At 37.9% G+C, this 24,931-nt stretch overlaps 2 protein-coding genes across 2 annotated transcripts in view; both read right to left on the reverse strand.

Annotated features, from left to right (window-relative positions):
- LOC142354230 (uncharacterized) overlaps positions 1-606 on the reverse strand; it is a 21,759-nt gene extending 21,153 nt beyond the window's left edge. The window contains exon 1 of the mRNA XM_075406481.1: positions 585-606. Coding sequence (XP_075262596.1) covers positions 585-606 — 22 coding nt within the window. The remainder of the gene's footprint in view (positions 1-584) is intronic.
- LOC142354390 (uncharacterized) overlaps positions 542-24,931 on the reverse strand; it is a 55,109-nt gene continuing 30,719 nt past the window's right edge. The window contains exons 7-9 of the mRNA XM_075406669.1: positions 18,045-18,284; positions 6,271-6,480; positions 542-1,009 (exon numbers count right to left, since the gene is read on the reverse strand). Of these exons, the coding sequence (XP_075262784.1) occupies positions 606-1,009; positions 6,271-6,480; positions 18,045-18,284 (854 nt within the window). The 3' untranslated portion in view covers positions 542-605. The remainder of the gene's footprint in view (positions 1,010-6,270; positions 6,481-18,044; positions 18,285-24,931) is intronic.

Raw genomic sequence — 24,931 nt, forward strand, 5'->3', positions numbered from 1 at the left:
CATAACCGACTAACGTCGGGCGAATTGCTCTCAAACGAACGACCGGCGAGCGGTTGGCTTGGTCAGTAGCTAGCCGCGGGGGGGGGGGGGGTGCACCGGGGGCTGATTGGGGCAGCACTGGGTGGGGGGGGGGGCAAAAGCGCGGTGGGGGGGGGTGGAGCCAATAGTGGGGGTGGGGGGTCAACAAAGGGGGGGGGGGTTTCAACCTCTAAGAACCGCCCTCACAACATAAGTATAAGTATAAGTCTCCAAGACAGTTTGAGCTGAAACAGACCTGAAAGGCTCTAAGAGCACATAATGCCCGCTGGGCGCTACCTGTTTATCCCGTTTTTGAGGACGAAAAGTCAAAAGCGTCAGACGAAAAATTGGTCAAGCGAAAAATCGCATAAAAAAAGACCGACAGGACTGATATAATTGCTACAAACTTCGTTTGAGAGCAATTAAACAAACAAACAACAAACAAACAAACAAACAAACAAACAAACAAACAAACAAACAAACAAGGTAGTAATCACTAACCGGGCGTTAGAAACCGAAATACGAAGTAAAAAGTGACTTCGCGTTCATTGTCATCGTTGACGAACTCAAACTCAACACAATCGTCATTAATGTATTGAGTTTGCTCTCCAGTTCGCGGGGGGGTCTTGTTGAGCAAGAGTTGCGTACAAAGTACTGCATCGACCCTTTATGGTTCCAAAAATTGACCCAACTTCATCTTCAAATAGCGTTTGGAACTCGTAACTGCCCAAGAAAGTTCCGCTTTCAAACAAAATGTAGTCTCCGAAAGTTTCGCCAAATTTCGGAAACATCACAATTTGGTAATGCGTGCCAGGAACCAGTTCTGTCAGGGTTTTGACAGAGTTCGTGAAGAATGTTTGGGTTTCGGTGTCTGCGGGGATCAAAGAGATTTCAACTATGGCGTCTGGCAGGTCCAGGTTCCAAGTCAGGTCCAGAGATTTATTCGTTCTTCCGATCACTCTGGCAAGCGAAAGACGTGGTTCGATGTCCTCTGAAATTAGTCACAATGTTACGAATTAAAATTCTTTTTACAAAAAATAAGATTTTTAAACTTATTGTGTCACCTTATTTAAATTTTGCAAATTTTGTTTTTAAAGTTTATTCGTCTGCTAAAAATATTGGAGGCTATAAAAGTTGCATTTAGACACGGTAGATCGCAAAAGAGTTTTTATTTCAATTATTATCACAAATAGTATTTACGAATCTAAATCTGTTTTTAACTGATACTCGGGTGCAGAAATCTTCCGAAAGTTATATGATGAATACGCTGAAAGGAGATAATTTTCAAAAAATCATCACAAACGCCTTTCACAATAATGCGCTCAAATGTGCTGAAATGCGCTGAAACTTCGCAAGAAACGCGCCAGAGGTAATTGCACAAGGGGAAAGTTGAGGGGGGGGGGGATAAAAAAATTTGGCTTATATAATGTTACTAGAGCTTAATATACATAGCCCACTACATAGATATTAAATTGAAAATTTAAACCAGCTCAAACTTTTAAATTTATGAACGACAGAACAAATTAGAGATAAAATAATACCCAAAAGGCGAAAATGAACAAGATCATTGAAAAGTAAAATCAGAAGAGCTACAAAAAATTTGGTTAAAGATTTACAGTATTTGCATCAAACTTCAATCGATAGCAAATCAAAAATATTATCAATTTCTGAGGAAATTAAACTAGGCCTTGTACACTTACATTACAATTAAAAACTTGATTAAAATTAATTAGAATTTAGCTTCAATTTCAGAAAAAAATTTAAATATTTTTTTTTCTTTCAAAAGAAAGCAATTTCAAATCTTTTCAATTACATACACCTCTTTACGCCGAACTCGGTAAGCTATCATTATCCATAATAAATAATTCTATATTTTATAATAGTGGTTATAATTTTAGTTGACTATTTCCTTTTTATTAGGCTATTAAAACCCATGTCAGTGCAAAAGCAACCAAAAAATTTTTCAGATTTTGTACAAAACACTTTCTTCAAAATGTCGAAAAAAGCACAATTTTACAGAAACATGTTCATTTTATGCGACTGTCTTAAAGGTTAATGCAGTATAAAGGTTAAGGCCGATCCATATATTCATCTTACAGATTTGTGAGTGCTAGCATTAAAAAGCCCGTCCAGCGTACAATATGGAACCATTAAAATTTTTCAGAGAAAAATTTTTAGAGGGAGTTATTAAGAACTATAGTTTTGTGAATCCTCGACAGTTCTTTTTTCACATTTTCCGTAAATTTTGCTAAAATTTGGCTCAATTTTGTTAATTTGATTTAAATGAAGTTAAAATATAACTGTAGAGTGTTATTGTTATCGTTAAAGATAAAAAAGGTTGCTGAATTGTTTGATTGGAGCCTTTTTTGGCATGAAGTTTTTAAAAATATTTTCAAATTTCAAACATTTTCCATCAAAAATTTCACAAAATATGGCTTTCGGAATACATTGTTTAAGTCTGCCGCATTTGGAGACCCAGAAACCGCTGACACAATCTTTATAAACTCCGAACTCCGGGATAGTTGAAAAGTTTTTCAGAATTAAAATTTTGCCGTTATTTTGCGAACTTAACTCGAAAATTATACAAAATGCATCATTGTTTTTTTTTAAATTTTGAAATATTTCACGTAACAATGGTCCAAGTCGAAAACATTTAAAACACCAGGTTAGTTTGTTGGCTACGTGCCAAAATCAATGATTCGTTTGATAATATCATGGAATCTTACAACCAGAAATTCGGTGCAGACTTTTTTTCAAAAATATTTTGCTTGTATTGTTTTTGAATGTTGATTACTGACAAAATTTCCAATTCACGACTCCATTATTGAAAGTTCCCATTTAAAAAGTCAGGCCAAATGTACATATGAAATGTTTTCATAGAATCTAGTGGTCTTTATGGCTTTGATGAAGAGGTTTAGTGAACATTAACTGATTACTCGTGTTTTGCCCTTGAGTTGTTATCTGTTTTGCAGTCTGATTATTAATTCGAACCCACCAAATTTCCTGGTTTCTTCAAGAGGTGTACGTGAAGATCTGCAATGAACTCGGTTGTTGTCTAATGTCTCTTATGACATTGAATTTAATTGGTTTAAAAAATTTTCAGTGATTTTTTGAAATTGTCAATATTTTAGCTTAGTTCAGTCAATTTTTACCTAATTCTCAGTAAATAAAGGTGAATTTCTTTAATACAAGACAATTTTTGTGAAGGAATGTCTCCAAAAAATTGGCTTCTTGATTTTTTGGTACTGCGAGTTTTCCTACTAACATTGGTGATTGTTGTGCAAATGGACAAAAATTTGTGATTTTTGCCCATTTTTGTTGTTATTTTTTTCTTTGTTCACTGTTACATTCCTCAACAATCTAACAAAAAAAAGATTTGCAAATTTGGTATTTGAATATATTTATTTTCTCTCATAGCTTACGGTCTGAGCAGCTACGAAACCGTTCTCTTGCAGAATTTGTTTGCTTAAACATGTTGTTTTTACTTGTTGTCGTATGACACTTATTGGGTTATAAGAAGTCTCAAGGCCAACTATAGATTTTTAAATGAACGTAATCTATGATATCAGTAAATAGTGAATGGTTTTTTGACTTTCAAACTAATTTTTTCAAAAAAGAAAAATAAACTTCAACGTAAACTCTTCATTTTTGTTCTGATTTTTTGTGTTCGGACATTACCATTTTGTATCAATTTTGAAACTTAGCGTCAATATTGAGAGATATAATCTCAAAAAGTTTATTGTTGAAATTTTTTCTGTTGGTTAAACGTTTTGACGGATGTCTTTAGGGATTAGACAATTTGTTTCAGAGGAATTTCTTGAATCTTAGAAACTTTGCATTTATTGTGGTTCTTTTTGTTGTTATTTTGAGACAACCGTTTCCAAAGAAAAGTTTGATGTTCAGAGGAGATGCAAGTTAAGATTCAATTTTCCACCGTTATTTATTTCATAGTTTTAATGGCTTCAACACGGTGTTTTCGTAGAGTTGTTTGTGAAGCTTTTTAGTTCTGCTTCTATTTAGGGTTATCCTGTGATTTAGTCTCCTTATTAACAGAAGCAAATAGTTTTCGAGGAAATTACAAATTAACTTGTCCACTCTTTTAGCCCATATCTAATGTTGGCCATGAATTTTGAAAATGTTTTTCTTTTTAAAAAAACAAAAGGCTTCTGTGCTTTGTAAATCTTTTTTCTGTTAATCTGTAGCTTAGTATCTCTATAGAAAATCCACATCCCTTATCCAGTGAACTGAAAATTTCTCTTTATAAAGGCTTAATTTTCCTCAAATGGTCTTTGTTCTTGATACAACGGGTTTTCATAAAATTTTTGCATATTTGCCCTCTTTTGTAGGTTTATGTTTTCTTTTCACAGTATCACAAAAACGAGCTAACATCGGACCATTTGAAAAAGCAACCACTAATTGTAATTGCTTACAATTTTAGTGAACAGCTTAAAGTTTAATTGGCTGAGACATCGTTTTAGTGGATCTTTGGCATTTTCCTTCTGTTTTTGTCGTTCCCTTTGTAGTCGTATGACATATACTGGGTTGTGAAAGGTATCACTGACTCTCTGTGGAAAAAGAAATAAAGTTCTCAATGATTTCAGTTGATGCATAATGCTTGTAATCAGTTATTACATTAATTCTTTTGAAAAAATTAAACGTTTTTTTTAAAACTTTGCACTTTTACTCATTTCTTGTTGACTTGTTACCGAGTTGCATTAAAGTAAAGTCCCGTATTTTCTAATGAAGTTCAAGTTAATCATCTTTAGTATACGTGCAATGTGACGGCGTTTTGACTTGGCTAATATTTGTTTTAAAAAAGTAGACAACGAGTTATGGTCGTAATTAGTATTTGCAATTATTTGATTTCATCGCCGTCTTTTATTGTTGCCGTATTAGGGAAAGGTCTAATCGGCCCTCTAAGGTAGATTGTTTTGCTCAGTTAAGAGTTTGTTTAAAGATTTGTTGATTTTTTAGTCTCTTCCTAATTTGGTAGACAATTAAGTAAAAAATGTAGATGAGCGGGGTCGGATCTTTATGTGCAAACGCACATTGCCGAGCCTCCTTGTCTTTTTTATGGACTGTCAAGTTTTGTTATTATTTGGAATCCATTTTTGCAATAGCAAGACCACAAAACTTCAAGACAAAATACTGGATTTTTATAAAAAAAGATCGTTCATAACTTTCAAATTGTGTTGAAGACAATTCATTTTCAGAAAATTTATTTAAAAAGGCAGAATTAGAAGTATGGAGAATTGAAATCCCAAATATGTATTTCAGTTTTTCTCTGAGATATCATTATAGTCGTTTTAATTAAGCATGTAATTGGAAATTGTATATATTAGAGCATAATTAACAAAAATAAAAAAAACATTCTAGGAGATAGTAACGAAAAAACAATACAAAAGGAATTGATTTGGACTGACGAGCAAACTTGTTATGATGCATCTGCTCTGCATCTGGCCGCTTGTAAGCCATCAAGGCTAAAAATCAAAACTTCTGGTTTGAGATGTGAGCTGGTGTAATAAATAAGCGGAAATGGGCTGAAATTTCGTAATAAATGGGCGGATTGTCTTGAGAGTACAGTTTTGGGCGTTGAATGTTGAAAGTGCTGAATAAAAAAAACTTCAATGCAGTTCTTACGACAAATCGTCACATTCAGCAGCCTTATAATGGTAAAATAAAGGTTGGCGTTACCTTAAATTTTGGTTGAATTGAGCTAAGGTAAAAACTTACATTTATAGATATTGAAGTAAAATCAACTTACCTTTTTTTTAACTTTTTTTTTGGGTTACGGTTCTAGGTTACGTATTATGCATTTTTTAAATCAAATTTTAATTTTTTATGAGATTTCTGCGAACCCGACTCATAAACATAAAATGTGTAAGATAAATGTCAAATGCTGAGAACGCTGAAATATGTAAGAAACGCGCTGACAAACCACTGTAAGAAATCTTTTATCGACTAATTCATACAAAATTATTAACTTAGATTGTAGACAAGCGCTGAAATTATACAAAAAATACGTTTAATATTCAGCACATTAATCGTATATTTATGTAGGAGTTATCCACTGGAAAAGTTTTTTTCAGCGGCTGTCAGCGCATTTCTAAAATAATTTTCATTGAAAAAAACTCGGCTTCGACGCTCTCGCTCTTCACTCCCTGGTTGGTGTTCCCAAATATTTCCTCATATTCCTGAAATTCTGCGAACAGTTAAGATAAGAAGAACAGGATATGAACAAAAAGAACTTACTTCCTATAATCTCGACATCGCAAATCCAAGCATCGTTAAAAGGCTCCGAAGACTGATTTTTTATTATTTTCACAGACTCAGAGAGACGGGATGTCGAGTTGAGAGGAACTAGAATCCACTGAGCGGGACTCGCTGTAGTCACAGAGCCGAAATCAAAACAGGCAGATTCGTTCACACAGTGCTCGATTTTGACTCCAATTAATTCCTCAACTAAACGGTATATGCGGCTTACGGAGACTAGGTTTAGCTTGAAGATTGAAGAGGGTGGGGGTGAGCGTGAGTGGGAGAGGAGGGGGAGGATATGTGGCTGGTGGTGGAGAGGGGTGGGGTGTAAGCGTGGGTGATGCAAGTGTACGGCGTTACTCGGGTAAATGAGGTGGCGGAGTGGAGTGGGGGAGGACAAAGTGAGGGGACGGGATGGGGGTAATTTTAAATGGAGGCGGAGAGGGGGTTTGAAAGAAGGTGGTAAACAAACCGTAACAATTTCAGTTCACACTATGAATTTATGTCTCTTGGACTGTTTCTGTGAATCGCATATTTAGAGATTAGTGAGGCAGATGGCTCTAAGAGAACTTAATACCCTCCGGCTTTACATGTTTATTCTATTTTGAGGACGAGAAATCAAACATAACCGACTAACGTCGGGCGAATTGCTCTCAAACGACGGTCGAGCGGTTGGCTTCGTCAGTAGCTAGCGACGGGGGGGGGTGCACCTGGGGCTGATGGGGGGCAACACTGGGTTGGGGGGTGCAACAGCGCGGTGGGGGGTGGAGGCAATAGTGGGGGTGGGAAGTCAGCAGGGTGGGGGGATGTCTCAACCTCTAAGAACCGCCCTTCACACCATAAGTATAAGTCTCCAAAACAGTTTGAGCTGAAAAGCTCTAAGAGCACTTAATGCCCGCTGGGCGCTACCTGTTTATCCCGTTTTTGAGGACGAAAAGTCAAAAGCGTCAGACGAAAAATCGGTCAAGCGAAAAATCGCATAAAAAAAGAAAGACCAACAGGACTAATATAATTGCTACAAACTTCGTTTGAGAGCAATTAAAAACGACAGACGTAAAAACGGCCAAACAAATAATCGCACAAAAAGTCCGCTGGAGTGATACTGATACCAAAAACTTCGTTTGATAGCAATTAAACACATTTAGGCAACCACATTTTTTAAACATTGGTTTGATGAAAGCAATTTCAACATATTGAATTTTGGGCACAATTATTTCCAAAAGACGTATTATATCAAGAAGATTGAGTTCTACGAGGCTTTCAACCGCAAAAAAACACAAAGCAAATCTGAAAAAAAAAATTAAATTTTTTTTATTCAAGTGAACGCAATTTCTGCTCCTTTTCGTTAAACACAACACGTATTTGGTACAAGGGTACACTTATGAATCTAAAAAACAATTTTGTGGTACAATAAAATCAACGCATTGCAACTGTTTTTTGTCAATTATCGTGATTATAATCTAAGACTTTAACTAAAGCTTAAAACCTTTTTTGTGTTCCTATTTTCTACAGTGTCACTGATTGTACTGTTGGGTTTCAACTAAAGGCAAAAAAGATATCTGTTGCGCTATTTGCTTTGATTTTCCAATTGAATAACGTTGAGTTATTTTTGCATGTATTCATTGTCTTGATTCAATTGAGGGACGATCATATTTTTTTGAAATGAGTTACTGAAATCGACCTATTCTTTTCCCATACCCCTGCTTCTCCTTTCCAGGAGACAAGCTGACAAAACGTGTTAGACTTTATTGGATGAAATTTTCCAAAATTTTGAAAAGGAAAATTAAATGACATTTGATTGAAAACTTAGTAGCTTTTTTTGATGGCTTGAGCCTAACAGGAGCTTTTTTATCGTCAAGTAAATTAATGGCCTCGTAAAACTTTAAAGCGTAACTGCGCAGAATAATTTCAAATTTTACTTCAATATTAAAAATTGATCACTCACTTCTCCTCCATTTCACATCGGTGGTAATCTGCAATATCTAATTTGTTCTATAAAAGGTATCACCATTTTGAACTTTAAGGCAAGAGATGTTTTTATTTTTTCGTCCAACTGATTTGACCAAAATTCCACTCTACTTTTCTTGCCGAAAGGTCACAAAAATTGAGTTAAAACGCATTGTGAGACTTTTAAAGATTCCTATTAGCTAAATTGAATCGTAGTCTAAACTATTTACGCGTTTGCTGGGGTTGATTTTTACTGAGGGTCGGAAATCTTTCTTTTTAATTCAACAACTGTCCAATTCTGCAATATTTCTCCTCCGTTGAATTTTTTTCTAGCAATACACAGTTTCAGTGGTGCATGATTCTCCTGAAAGTCCTTAAAAATTCGACAATAAATTTTCGTACTGTTAGAATTTCGATCAAACTATAGTCTTAAAATTAGTGAGAATTAGAAAGAAAGTTTGACTTACCAGATTAGAAAGACAAGCAATTTGATTTTGATCAAAGAAATTATATAAATGAATCGTCAAGAAATGGTGCTGAGAATCAATATTCGGTTCAAATTGGTGAATCTAGATAACTATTATTAGAGTTAGATTAATTGATGTAAAATCTTCCCAGCATGTTTTAAATGATGATGATATCTCCGGAAGTGTGAATGAATTCTTAGAAAAGTGCAAATGCATTCCATTTATGGTTCCCTTTGCGACTGATTTGCAGAAGCAAACCATATAGGGTAACCTTTGCGACCCCCACTATAAATCACAGTGCTAAGATTAGTTTTGTATCTTGACTTTTTCACACTGATAATGGGTATATATACAGCTGATTTTTGAGTCCTTTTTCATCCCCAAATTCAAATCACCATCTTGATCTAATAATCAGATCTCTCCTGTAAATCTCTAAATTCTACTGTAAAATATCATTTTGTTATTCTCTCATTTTTGAGAAATTAATTCTTTTACTTAGTTAAAAACGCTTTTTATTCCGCTTGCGAAAGTCCATAACCCAACAGGTTATGGGCCCAGCAATTTTCTAAGTCATAAAATTAATTTCCAAAACAAAACTAATTTGTTGTTGACAGTCATAATCTTTTTCTGCTTAGTACCTTTTCTTTTCACAACTGTTTTGCCTGCTCAAACTTCAATGGATCAACAGACAGTGAAGCTGCTGACCTACACAGGAAAGGCACAGGACATTCCAATCTGGAGCACAAGATTTGTGGCGATGATGCAGACGAAGGGACTCTACAAATCACTACTGGGGACAGAGGAGCAACCCAATGAGCCTGCGCCACTGGCCAATGGGGCAACCAATGATGAAAAGAAGAACCACAAGGTGCTGAAGGATGCATATGAGAAGGAAGTTGCAGACATCAAGGAGAAACGGAACAATGTGTGGTGCCATCTGGCACTGACTCTAGATGCAACAACCCTCATGCTGATGAGACATGACTGTGTGGGAGATGACGGCATTGGAGATGGAGCAAAGGCTTGGAAGCTTTTGCAAGAGAGATTTCAGAGTGTGGAGACGCCGACAGTGGTGACTTTAGTGGCACAGCTTGCTCGACTGCAGCTCGAGGATTCTGAGGATTTGGACAGCTTCTTCATCAGAGGACAAGAGTTGTTCACAAGGCTACAAGAAGCAGGGGAAGCAGTCTCAGAGACCCTCTTCAACGCCTTGGTCCTCAATGGTCTGCCAATGAGGTATGAAAGTTTTGTAATACAGGAAAGCTTCAACCCGGCAACGAACTTCACAGAGTTGAGGAAAAGGCTGCAGAACTTTCATGAGAGCACGGTGCAGAGACACAAGGGACAAAGTGGTTCAGTGGCACTGGCAGTGAAGCGTGACTTCAAGAAGGGACCCAAGGAAGGAAACCGCTTTGTGTGAGGGATCCCTGGACACTTTGCCAAGGACTGCAGGAGGAAGGAGACAGCACAATGCAGCAAGTGTGGTGAGAAGGGTCACCTAGACAGGGCATGCAAGAGACAAAGAGATGAAGGCAAACATGAGTCAGTGGCAATGGGTCCAACATTGGCTACACCAGACGAGGAATGCTGGGCAGCTCTTACCCAGTGGAAGACAGCAGGCATGCTAGTGGACAGTGGTTGTACAGATCACATAGTGACGAACATCGATGCGTTTCTGGACTTTGTGCCCATTCAATCAGTGGTCAGAAATCCCAATGGAGAGGCCTCCAGAGTGGTGGGCAGAGGCTGTGTGAGGATCAGCATACCCTCAAACAAAGGGGAATTCCAATGCGAACTCAAAAATGTTCTGTGTGTGCCGGACTATTCTTCAAACCTCCTATCAGTCTCAAGATGCACGGAGTGGGGACATAGCTTCACTTTCGAGAGAGGAAACAGCTGCATGAAACTCCAGAAGGGAACTCGGGTAAAACTAACACAAGAAAATAATTTGTTTTACTTACCCTGCAGCGTTCTAGAATTCAAGATGAGTTCCAACAGCGTAAAACTTGACAGTGCAAGGAAGTGGCACAGACGATTGGGTCATTTGAATCAAGCTGATGTGGTCAGGAATGCACCAGAGACAGTGGGGGAACTCGATGATGTATGCAATGTGTGTGCATTGGCCAAGATCACAAAGACTCCAGTACCAAGAGTAGCAGAGACCCAAGCAGAAGAGAAGCTGGAGAGGGTGTTCACAGACGTGATGGGACCTTTCAGGGTAGAGTCACTGTCAGGGTTCCGGTTCTGCATAGTGTTTGCAGACCAATACACGAAGTTTGTGTTTGTGGACTTGCTTAAGGCAAAGAGTGAAGCACTGGCCAGCCTGAAGAAATTTGTTCTCAGTGTGGGGACGCCCAAGAAGCTGAGGCAAGACAATGCGAAGGAGTTTCTCTCAGAGCAGTTTGAGACGTACTGCTTAGATGCAGGCATTCTACAGGAAAAGACCCTACCAGAAACGCCACAACAGAATGGGTTAGCTGAGAGGTGCAACAGGACACTGCTGGAGATGGCAAGATGTTTGCTCATTGACTCAGGACTTCCCAAGATGATGTGGGGAGCAGCAATTCTTCACGCAGCAAGGATCAGAAACTTGGTTGTGAGACGAGGAGAAGAAAAATGCCCAGCAGAGCTGATGAGAAGTATAAAACCTAAGCTTTCAATTAGTAAATTATCTATTTTTGGTTGCACAGTCTTCATGAGGAAGAGAGACAGAGAAGTCAGCAAACTTGAACCCAAGGCACTGGAAGGAAAGTTTGTGGGTTACACTGAAGGAGAAAACGGATACCTGGTGTACATCCCCAACACACGCAAGGTGATGGCAGTTCGAGATGTGATCATCAAGGAGTCTGAAGTAGGCTCAATCCCTGACAACAAAGAAACGGCGGACCTACTAGATGATTAGTCGGAACTGGGAATCTGGCACCCAGATGATGGTCATCAAGATGATGACAACAGAGACAGACAGGACACATCTACTGCAATAAAGGAGGAGTGGCATGACGCAGGGAGCGTGAATACTCAAGAAACAACACTGAGACAAGAGGCCTCGGATGTTGGAGAAATAGCACTAGATGAAGGATCTACTGCAACAAGAGGGAGTCACAGAGACTCAGAGTCACTAGAAGACAGTGACACAGAAGACTTCTCACAGTTAGAGACAGTTGGCTTCAATGAAGATGCACTGGAACACGCGGACAGAGCAGAGCCCAGACGAGGGACACGAGCAAGGAATGTTCCACAATTTTTTGGAGAAGTCAGGACCCATCTTGTTGTGACTGAGGGCGACTATGTGGAACCCAAACCCAAAACAGTCTACGAAGCCAAGCAAGGTGACGATTGGGACCAGTGACACCGGGCAATGAAGGACGAGGTCAAGGCACTCCAAGACAACGAGACTTGGAACCTAGTCAGACCACCCACAGACAGGGACGTCATACCGGGCAAATGGGTTTACAAAGTGAAATTGGGACCCAGTGGTCAAGTGGACAAATACAAAGCGCGCTATGTGGCGAAAGGCTTCAAGCAAGTGGAAGGACTGGACTACTTTGAGACTTTTGCGCCTACCTGTAAGCCAGAGACATTCAGGATTCTACTTCAACTATCAGCGAAGCAGGGCCATGTGATGCACCAATTTGATGTCAAGACTGCTTTCCTGCACTCACCAATCGAGGAAGAAGTGTATCTGGAACAGCCACAGGAGTAAAACGCGGATCAGATGGGGAGAAGTTAGTATGTCGACTAAATAAATCAATTTATGGTTTGAAACAGGCTGCTAACAACTGGTACAAAGAGCTGGCAAACTTCCTACTGAGACAGGGGTTCACCAGAAGCAGGAACGATCACTGCTTGTTCGCAAGATCAGAAGCAGAGGATCACACCTTCATCTTGGTCTGGGTTGACGACATCATAGTAGCATCAAGAAGTATGACAGTGGTCTCTGATGTCAAGAAGGCACTAGAAGCAACCTTTCACATGGAAGACAGAGGGAGACTACACTCTTTCTGGGTCTAAGAATCAGACGAGAAGAGGGCAAAGTCACAGTCGACCAAGAACGCTACATAGAAACAATGCTTGAGCGGTTTCAAATGGATCAATGCAAACCCTCAAGAACTCCAGCTGATTTGAATTTGAAACTTCAGACAGCACAGAACGGAGACGAAGAAGTGGACCAGAGGATCTACAGAAGCTTGGTTGGATCACTTCTGTATCTGGCCAAACAGTCGAGGCCAGACATCATGTTCACAGTCAACATTCTGTCCAGACAGATGAATGCACCTACCAATTAACACTGGATGTGCGGAAAACGACTTCTGCGATATCTTCAAGGTTCAAAAGGTTTAAAACTTACTTACACAAAAGAGGCTAGTTATGATTTAGTGGGGGAAAGTGATGCAGACTGGTCTGGAGACGTGAACGACAGAAAATCAACAACGGGCTATTACTTCAAGCTCAACGGACGTGGCGCAGCACTCAGCTGGGGTGTCAAGAAGCAGGCCACAGTTGCTCTTTCTTCATCAGAAGCAGAATATCAGGGCATGGCAGCAGCAGTTCAGGAAGCACTCTACCTGAAACAACTTCTAGAGGATTTTGGCATCCAACAGAAACGTCCAATAGCAATTGGAGAAGACAACCAAAGTTGTATCAGACTCTGCCAAAACCCAGTCATGTACAAAAAGAGCAAGCACATCGAAACAAAGTTTCACTTCATCCGGGACAAAACGGAGGATGGGACTATTTCAATTCATAACGTTCCTACAGACAAAATGGCAGCGGACATATTCACAAAGTCCTTACCCGTTTCGAAAGTGGAAACATTCAGAGCAGTTTTGATGGGAACAGACTCTACGCAATCAGCTCAAGTCTGAGTGGGGGTGTTAGAATTTCGATCAAACTATAGTCTTAAACTTAGTGAGAATTAGAAAGAAAGTTTGACTTACCAGATTAGAAAGACAAGCAATTTGATTTTGATCAAAGAATTATATAAATGAATCGTCAAGAAATGGTGCTGAGAATCAATATTCGGTTCAAATTGGTGAATCTAGATAACTATTATTAGAGTTAGATTAATTGATGTAAAATCTTCCCAGCATGTTTTAAATGATGATGATATCTCCGGAAGTGTGAATGAATTCTTAGAAAAGTGCAAATGCATTCCATTTATGGTTCCCTTTGCGACTGATTTGCAGAAGCAAACCATATTGGGTAACCTTTGCGACCCCCACTATAAATCACGGTGCTAAGATTAGTTTTGTATCTTGACTTTTTCACACTGATAATGGGTATATATACAGCTGATTTTTGAGTCTTTTTTCATCCCCAAATTCAAATCACCATCTTGATCTAATAATCAGATCTCTCCTGTAAATCTCTAAATTCTACTGTAAAATATCATTTTGTTATTCTCTCATTTTTGAGAAATTAATTCTTTTACTTAGTTAAAAACGCTTTTTATTCCGCTTGCGAAAGTCCATAACCCAACACGTACAAACTATTCATTTTTGCATTGGCAATATGCACTCCGATTTTGAGTCGCCAAGTCAGAGAAAAAAACATTGATTGATAGAGTTTCTTTTTGTTCATTCTTATAAATTTGGGACCTTTTATTCGAAAAACTTATATAAAAAGGGAAATTAAATTGTTCATAACTGTTGGCGGGATAAACATGGGTTTTCTGCTTTTGATTTTTTATTGACGGACAACGATCAATTAAATTTAGGATTCGATTTTCAATACGAGTTGGTTCCTCACTATTAGACAAAGTTATACCAAATTTGTTTGATAAATCATGTAATAGACTTCCTTCTGTACTGTCAAATTTTATTAGAATATAATCACCAAACAACAACAACTCGGAGGTGAATGAAAATGATATGGATTTCTCAGATGTTAATTCATAAATAAAAACATAGCTGGCAGATTGCCAGAAAATAGCCGCAATAGCTTCGTAGATCTGCAGTCTAAAAAAAAAACAGTAAAAAAGACAGGCCAAAAAAATTCGTCTTTTCACTGCAGGCTGATATGCTATATTTTGATTTAAAATCTGTTTAAGTTTTTGCTGCCTCTATCAGCTGCTCTGAATTAACCCTCATTTAGAGTGACACACACCCATTTGACCTTATCTTTTTGAATTGAAGTAAATAAAAGTCAATTTCAAAGTGAGGAAGTCATTTTTGAGAGTGAGGAGAGTGAGGTAAGTCAAGTGTGACCAAAAATTTAATCGCGCAAATGAACAAAAAGACTCGCTCCACTAAGAGTAAAAAATGACGTCACGCACGCAATTCAGTTGAAATTGCATGAACGAATGAACAAAAAGCAGATTTGAAGTGGTTGTGACGTCATAATGTCGTCACAATAATAATGACGACGAAATAAAAAAAACATAACAGGACAAGTACTCACGTACAATTCAAAGAATTATCATTGAATAAGCAAACAACTAGACCTAGAACGGACTATGAGTGCATTGGAAAAACCGTTTCTAAAAAAAAATCAGATATAAAAATTGATTAAAAAACCAGAAAATCAGTGTCAAAATGCCGCATGTAAACAAAAAAACCACTAGCCAGAAATAGAAAATTGGTTCAAACACAAAAAACTAGGCCTAGAAAAAACTGTGAATCGATTGGGAAAACGCTTTAGAAAAAACCGATGCAAAAAATTGAAAAAAACAGTAAAAATCAGAGTGAAATTGCCGCATGTGAACAAAAAACCACTAGCGAGAAAGCGAAATTTTGTTCAAACACTTTTTTCTCACTCTACTTTAAAATTAGAGCAAAAAAATGACGCCGCAAAACCGCTCTCTTTTTGGCTCCATTTCCTGTTTCGTCGTGACCAAAATCACTACTCCAATTTGACTTCAAAAATCATAAAAATGTGTGAACAGATCTTAATAAAACACAGCAGGACAAGTCCTGAAATAGAATTCACAGAATTGACTGAAACACTTAGAAGTACTCTTCATGACCAGCAGATCAATTGAACAATATCCGTCAAAACACAAACAAAATTATCTAAACAAATTGAGAAACTAAAACAATCAAACAAACTAAACAAAATACTCATTGCTAAAACTCTTGCAGCTTTTACCCGTAAGGCAGAATTTGATCCCCTTAAGAATACCTATTTCAAAATATGTTCAAAACCAATTTTCGTTTATGAAATCGGTGCAGTATTAAATCTGCAAGATCTGAAAAAACTCATAGGCCCTTGAAGCTTGATTAACTCGAAAATGACCGTAAAATCTAAAAAAATATAAAATTAATTACATATTTTAGTGAAGTGTTGCTAAAAATTGAGGTATTATTATCTTCAGAACCATTTCTGTGTCTCTAGATGCTACCCAGTGACCCAATTCCAAGCCTTAAAAAATTCATTGGTTCAAAGCTGAATAGGCAATAATTTTTAGAAAAAATTTCAAATTTCAAAAAATAGAAGTTCGTTCTATTAAAATGTTTAAAACCATTCAATTGCCACTAGGAAATATTTAATAACATACTATCACACCCTGGATGAGTTTAGCTGGCTACTGAGGCAAGAAAAAATGGATAAAAACAAATGTTTTGAAAAAAACATGAAAAAAAAATGCAAAATTTATCAAAAAATTTCTAAAATTCGAAAGGCTAAATTGTTAAAAACAAATTGAGACTAAAAACCATGCAGTAACACTTTATCAGACCGTGGAATAGGTTTTCTGGCACTTGCGATAGGACAAATATCAAAAATTGACAAAAACTTTCGGAAACATTAAAAAAATTGCAGATTTTAACAAAAAAATTGATAAAACTCGAGACAGTCAAAATGTTGAAAAACAATTCACTATTACTAGAAACTATGCACTATGCAGTGCCCTGTTGTCCAACCTTAAAAGAAAATTTCTGGCCTCTGGAGCTGGAAAAACTCAACAAATGACAAAAATTCTCAAAAATTTGAAAAAAATTGCAAAAATTAATATCATTTTGCGTGTTTGTGTTTGTATTACCAAAACATATAGATCATTAAATCGTCATAACATTTAATTTTGTCTCGCAAAAGGCCTTCATCAACTTTTAATAACTTCAATCTAAGATTAATCAAACAAAACTAAAAAAAATCACAAAAAAAACGTGAAAAATTGCAACATTTTGAGCCCAAAAACTCCTAATAATGACTTTTTAACCTTAAATTAAGGTCATCCCAGAAGCTGCACCACTCTAAGCACTTGACAGACTACTAAAGATCACTTTGGGCCTCTAATGAAACTTAATGCCCGCTGAGGTTTACCTGTTTATCCCGTTTTGAAAGATCAAAGTCAATGAAAAATGTGTGAACACATCTTGAAAAAAAACACAGCGTCCCAATACAATTCAAATTCTTTGAATTGTAAAAAAAACAAGAGAAGGCCAATAATAGCCCCAGCTACCGCTGTGCGGCTATTAAAAAGATCCAAAGTTCTTGTTTGGACAATATGACACAGTAATCATAATTTTTTCACCTGATGGTATTATCAATTCAACACGTAAGGACTAAAAAACCCACTGAGAAAAATAAAATCATCGTTTAATTTCGACGCCATTGTGTTAGGATCAACATAGCAGCTCCTCCTCACAGCTAACTCCTGATTTTGTTGTGCTTGAAAACAAATTATGATGTGAGCTCATAAATGTTCCTAGAATATCTCTGTTTTCTTTTAGTCATGTTTCAGTAAGCTATAATTTTGTGTTTTGTCGGGCTAAAAGAGAATTTTTTGTTTCAGACTCTGTGCAAGCAAGGGACATGTGTTATTAGTACCAATGATTTTCTCCACTGTTTTTAATAATAATTTCTCCTCTGTTTTTTGTATGCTCGAAAAATGAGATCCAGTTTTTCGGTGAGCGTCTTCTCTCGCAAGAGTTTAGGAGTAAACGCATAGACTGTTGGAGAAACTTTAGTCGGAAAAAAGAGAACATTTTGAGGAAACGTTTTTTTTGTTACAACCAAATCTGTTTTTTGGATTATATGACAACGCTACATTATAATGAATGCCTTTCTTTAACAATAGTGGAAAAACAGCAGTCGTTAGTATGCAAATTTGCATGATTTTTTCAACCAATTAAAAAGATTAAAAAAAATGCGTGAAAATACTTGAAACTATTGTAAAAGAAACAGTTGAACGGCTAAACTGTCGACGATAGAAAATATTAATTTTCGGGTCTTTCCCGTTATAACTCTAAACAATATTTAGCCCCCATTTTGAATAATAACTTATAGTAATTAGGGAGCCCTTGAGAATTGCGTATATTTCATTTGGCCACTAAGGTGGGGGGGGGGGGGGGGCACAAACTGAAAATAAAATAGTAAACGTACACGTACAATGTCAACTTATTTGAGAATTTTACAAACCATTTTCAGTATTTGGTGCCAATATCTGCACGTGAGAAATATTCTTGGGAATCTTGAAGAAAATGTGGACCTCTTGAACTCCTGGAACGTCCACATTCTTGGAGCTTATTTGAAAGCATTTATCAGTGGTTGCTTCGTCTAAACCGTCGATTATGAACCCGATTGAGTCATTCCAAGATTGTTCGAAACCAGAGAAAACAATTTTGTCTATTGAAAGAATTATACGTCCAATTGGTGACACTAAAATATATCAAATGAACAATTTTAGACTTCTGGCCCCACTCCCAAAATTTTTCTAAGACCCTCCACATCCATTTGTAAATTATGAGATTATGGGGGGGGTGAACGGGTAGGATGGGGTGCTTGGGGTAGGAAGGGTTTGACGGGTTGATGTCTTCGTTCAAAATGACGTATGAAAATAGCAATACGTACCCAAATAATTATCCCGTGCGATAACACCCAGCACAAAAAAGTGACTTATGAGCCCGTTTCGCTCTTTTATGGAAAAATTATGGGGGGGGGTTTAGAAAGGTAATCGAAATCCTATTTGAAATACTCTATCCTAAGTAGTAACTTTTACACCATGGAAGATCGAGGGGGGTTGTCCCATGTAAGAGATAGGGTTGTCCTGAGGACAACCCAACCTTTTGCATGGGATAGGACAACCCAACCTTTTGCATTGGCAAGGACAGCCCAACCCGATACATGCGCTATGACAACTCAACCTTTTGCATGGGATAGGACAACCCAACCTTTTGCATTGGCAAGGAGAACCCAACCCGATACATGCGCTATGACAACCCAACCTTTTGCATGGGATAGGACAACCCAACCTTTTGCATTGGCAAGGACAGCCCAACCCGATACATGCGCTATGACAACTCAACCTTTTGCATGGGATAGGACAACCCAACCTTTTGCATTGGCAAGGAGAACCCAACCCGATACATGCGCTATGACAACCCAACCTTTTGCATGGGATAGGACAACCCAACCTTTTGCATTGGCAAGGAGAACCCAACCCGATACATGCGCTATGACAACCCAACCTTTCGCATGGGATAGGACAACCCAACCTTTTACATGCAGGGACAGCCATAACTTTTACATGCACAGACAGCCGAAATATTATCCAAACATTTCCCCCCTCCTTTGAGGGAATTATTGTTTCTTATCAAAGAGTGAAATATTTAGACTTATAAGAAAGACTGGATATAAACTGTGAATTTACTCTAGAAACAAACCACGCAATTTGCTCAAATCCAGCAATTGAAATTTAGCTAAACAACACAAACTTGGGTTGAGAAATTGAACGAAAACTTACCACAAAATCTGTACAATCGAAAGGTTACAAATCACGATAGAAAGCGTTGTTTCTGTAACCAGTGTTTAGCGCCGGTAGGTTACCGTTTTAAAATGGGTTTTGAACAAAAGTTGAGCCATTTTTAACGAAAATTTACAAAAAAATTAGCAAGAAATGAAGGAAAAAATACAAATATTCAAATCTTTTCAATTATTATAGGAAATATGTATACAAATGGGGATATAATAGAGTAGGGTAAACAGTTTTAAATGAAATATAAGACATAAAACACATTTCTTAACAGTTAGAGACGTTAAAATAAGACTAAGAATTGCTGTTTTTAGGTGCGTCGCACCCTTTTACGCGGTGGTATTGCTTCTTCCTCCTCCGAATCGGTTATTTCCCTTCCGTCCTCAGATTCAACAGCTTCATAATCTATGAATGGACAATTGATTGCAGATTCGTCGTCAATTACGGCCTCGAAATCGACATTATCGTCACTATCCAAGTCTGATTCGTTTATTATTCGGTTGAATCCAGGATCAGGTGGCTCCCAACTTTCGAGGACGGGATCGGTTGGCTGTCAACTTTCAGTGGAGGCAGGGAGCGTGCTGTCCGACTCATTATCACTTTCCCATTCTTCCGCAAACAGATCTTCGTTTTCATCGTGTGTCGGCGCATCCCACTCTGGATCAGTTTCAAGATCAGGGGCTTCAATTGCGTCGGCATGACCGTACGGCAAAGTTTTTATACCGCCCTCAAGAACAAAAGGTTTGTCATCGAAGGGACTCAGGGACAGTTTATTGATTGAAACAGTCTGTAGAACGTAACAGTCTGATACAATTTTGTTGTTCGGTGTTCGTAGCGTGGATGACAGGAACAGAGCGTCTTTGTATTTCTGGTGCGTTAATTGTTCCCTGACAGCTCTGGTAACACCTTTTGCAGAGATTTTTCGGGAATCTAAATACAAAAACAATTACGAGAAAGGTTTTACAAAGAAATGCTCCTCTGCTTGCTTCTCTTAAAGTTTAGTGTGATGTATGTGTGATAATGACTAACCATGATAATACCAATGTTATAAATGAACATAAATCTGTTTTACTTGTTGAAGTTATTGAATATAACTTCGGCTTCAACGAAATAAACTCGTCGATGAGTTTTCCGGCGAATTCATCTTTGTATCTGAGAACGACAAGTTTTTGTTGTTGTTGAAAAGTTGATGCTCCTCAGGGTAATTTGAAAAGTCAAACTCCGACAAACTATTGGGTTTTGCTGCTAATTCCTTGTAGAAATCGTCACATCGAATTTTATATAACAGACTGTCTGTGTCCGAATATAGCAGGCGACAATCAAAATGCGGCTTCATTATGTTATAGTGAAACCTATACATCTGCAATTTAGCTGATTCTAGAATTGTTGCGCCAACAATTGTTGGCTTATCCCAATAGATTCTCTTTGGGTCGTGCGTGATAGCAGCTAAGTTTTCACCGAAAATTTTGAATGTCTTGAAGGGAAAACGTGAGACATTCTGGAGCTCTTGATCTGCATTCTGCGCTAAGGTGGGTTTCATTCTTCTTCTTTTTGACTCACAGGTTTTACCATAAGCGCTATTGTTCATCAGTTTGAACAAATTTTCTTCGAATTTGTTCCTCGCGGTCTGTCTTTTTTCCGTGTTCAGTCTAATATATGGCTCCATTCAGTTTTCTTGCGCAAATTGGAGCACGCGATGTATTCTTTCGACAATCAGCCCCAGTTGTAAATAAAGCTGAAGATTCCTGTAATGGAGGGTGTAACGTTTTTTGTCCGTAACGGTTTGAAGTAACTTGGGGACAGATGACTGCGGCATATTGAAATTGAAATTCAACTCTCTCTGGTAAGTGCTCAACAACTCATCAGGTACTATTTTCTTTGTTGGCGCGAGAGGTAAATCACAATGGAGGTCTCGTATGTTGTGTGGGTATGTCAAATCTACTTCACGGATGTAACGTATGGGAGAATCAGTTGGTGTATTGAGTACCTGCTCGAGTGGGACTTCCACCAGCAAAAAGTCACCAACGGGTAGATGCTCTGTTTTCATGATACCACCATACAAGTTGTTAGCATCTACCATGAAACCAAAAGTCGACTCGAGCGCACTGTCATAATTCTCCATGTACTAGTTGTTCGCCTTGAAGTAAAGTTCATCGTACACCGAGGCAAGACCTCCTCTAATCATGTTTTCAACGGTTTCCAGATGTTCTTTATTTGTCAGCAATTGAATATTGGCCCGGCAAATTTTGAGAAATGCATCACCAGCGAGGTTTGAGGCACTGTAGTGGTGTGCACAGTCCAGTCCATATGTGTTCATACACTGTCCTCAAAACTCCGCAAACAGGCACGCAAGCAAAAGTGTATCGCACTTCAGATATAAGTTATAATAGTCTTCAAGGTTATGACATTGGAAACTATCAAAAACAGTTTTTGCTTTTTGTAGTTCTTCTTCTGTAATTTTCAATTGTCCGTTGTCTAAGCTGTTTTTCCACTTTCCGAGTTTTGTTTTTGCGAACTTTGAGCGGTCAGTCATGTACGAGTAGGGGTATATTCCTTTCTCTTTAATCAAATTTAGAGCATCAACTGACTGATCGCTATCGAACATGGAATCGAAAATTGCGAAAACCAAAGCGGGTAGGTTAGCAACTAACTTTTCAAGGGATGTAGTTAAAAACTTGAAAGAATCGATGAAGCGTAAATATTCGTAAATTTTTTTGATTTTTCCATCCCTCCCCGTGACTGTTTTGATTAGGACGCCGAACGTCATCGATATATAATTCTCATCTGTAGATGGGATGACGCTGACTGTTGTTGATGGTTCAATTTCTCGAAGTGCCCAGCATACGTGGTGAAGGTTATAGTTAGCGATGTTGTGACCAATTACGGGAGTGAAACTGATTATGCGTCTTATCCAGTTGCACTTTTCATGTGCAAAACCAAGGAAATCCCCGCGGTGGTGGCAAAGGTCCAAAACTTTTGTATCTTGGGGTCCAAACGGTTCTTCACAAATCCAACACTCAACTGTACTACTTCGATTTGACACTTGTTGTCCCAAATATACTGGAAATCGTCTCTTTGCATAGTATACTTCTCGCGCCATCTCATGTAGTTTTTTAATCAAGTTTGTCATGCAGTTGTCGGAGCAATCGATAACGAATTCTTTTGGTGTTAAAAAACCGTTCTCAATCAAAGTCAGAGCAAAGCCGGAGGGTATGTGTTGTTCGATAACTTCAGTTGAAGATACGCCCGGATTAACTGGACAAGATGAGACTGGCATTAGAAACGACTCAAAGTCAAAGTAAATAGTGAATGGAGCAAACCATCGCGCCATGAAATTTTTGAACCGGAAACAATTTTTATCATCGCCGGTCATCTTTATTGTTGCTGGTTCATGGTTTCGACATGCATCATCGTGAACTCGATGTTGCTCTTCAGAGTGGGAAAAAGCAAAACAGTTCCTGCAAAGACGCAAGTTGCTTGTGAACTGTTTCTCCTACGCAGTGCATACCAGAGTAATGAGGTTTTTGATAAGAACATAATGATGTACATCTTCGTTGAACAGGAGCAGAAGATCCATCGTTGGTTCAATGTTCTTGTTATTAGAAACGTACATAGGAAGGAGGCTTCCTTTTGATAATTGAAACACGTTGACCTGCACGTCATTCATGATTTCGAACTGATGTATATCGTGAAAGCCCATTGGAATAGAAAACTCACCTCGGGGTTTGGTAGCCTCAGGTTTCTTGTATGTAGCCGGTTTAGTCAATTGTGTTCTAATGTCTCGGGAAGGGTCAGCTAAGTTTGGTCCGTGCAGTTCATGGTACCAAGCGGTGTAGCAGTAGTTGAAACATTCGAAATCATCATGGTTGCGTATATTCAGTAAATACCGTTGATTACGAAGACAGAGGGGCAGCTCAATAAAAGATGAACAACGTATTGGCGAAAATTTAGCGAATTTTAAATCAAACCACAGAATTTTTTGAAGAATCAACCACTTCCATTAGATGCGCACACAAAGAGAACAGAGAGCATCCTTTCCACCATGTGAAAAAACGTTTCATTAGACAATCGATGATAAACAGGTGTCATTACAGAATTGGCGTAGATATCAATATCCGATGCTTCTCCGTTGTCACGCGCTTCTTTATCAAGTGATAGTTTTGCGCTGAAATGAACTTTTTGTGGACCTTCGTTCAATGTTTTTTGTTCTATAATGTCATTAATTTCATCTCTCTGAGTAGTCATGAAATCGAGAAGGCCAACTGTGTTAATACTATCTACAATACAATAAGACTGTGGACTCTTTCTGAAGGCCGACTCTGTGAGGGTACCTCGTTGTTGTTGTTGCTGTTGTTGTTGTTGTTGTTGTTGCTGCTGCTGCTGTTGTTGTTGTTGTTGTTGTTGTTGTAGTTGATCTCCATGTTGATGCACAATTGAGTTGATCACTCTCGAATTGTCATGAACAGGTAACACTTGTTGTTTTCTGATGTGTTCGTTGAACAAGTTTTTGTCGCTGAAAGCAAGATTACAATAATGACAAAGATTTGTAAATCTGCTATGGCAGTCAGAGAGTTGACTTTGAATTTCAGATAATTGACGGCGAGTAACTTGACAAATTGAATAGCGGTATACGGGTATACCTTTCTCGTCAGCATGAACAATGCGTTCATGACGAGCACGGATACTTTTGTTGCTGTAAACGTTGTCACAAAAGTTACACTTTTCTGGCGTTTTCAAGATAATTTTGAACAAATGGTTTAGCAATGCAAGAGTTCTCAAATATTATTGGTTTCAATCTTAATTTACTGTTATGCTGTGCAAAGGTTGAAAGTTTGCGCGCGCAAGTTTGAATTTGATATTAGCCAATCAAATTGAAGTAAACTTGAAAGCGCGCCGAAAATCAAATTCAAACTTAAAAATGACTATCACTCAGTCAAAGCAGAGACAGAGGTTAAACAACCAAAAAATAGTTTAAAAGGCATGCGGATTGAATATTCCTATCACTTTTATGCTTTTATTATACAATTAAAAATAACTTTGGTAAATGTTGAAAATTTTGAATTTGATAAAAGTCTTGTTTCATGTGTTGGAAGCATGCATGCTAGGAAGCACATGAAGGCATCTACACTACGGGTCTATATTAAGGTATATCATGCAAGAAAATAAATCCTGGAAAAAAACAACACTCTTAAAAAACATCAGTTGAAACTGCATCGAAAGCTGAGTTTTTTTTAAGTGAATTTGACCTCTAAATGAAGGACTTTACCAGGTGTCCATTTGTTGACAAATTTGACTGAGAACCACAGGAGGACCTCTTTGTTGATAGAGTGTTACTGTATAAAACTTTTGTGGAAACAATTGAAAGATAAAATCACTTTTTTTAATTTTTTCAATTTTTTTGATCAAAATGATTAAGGGGATTAGGCTTTTTCTCCAAGAACAAAGAAAAAGGTTATACGTAGGTTAATTCATCAGCAGGTTCCCGTTACAGAAAAACTTTTGTTTAGTAAAAAATGCCTCCTTCACGTTAGAAAATAGAATTTTTTCACTTTTA

The sequence above is a fragment of the Convolutriloba macropyga genome, chromosome 15, assembly GCF_964194025.1.
Source record: "Convolutriloba macropyga chromosome 15, txConMacr16.3, whole genome shotgun sequence".
NCBI lineage: Eukaryota > Metazoa > Xenacoelomorpha > Acoela > Convolutidae > Convolutriloba > Convolutriloba macropyga.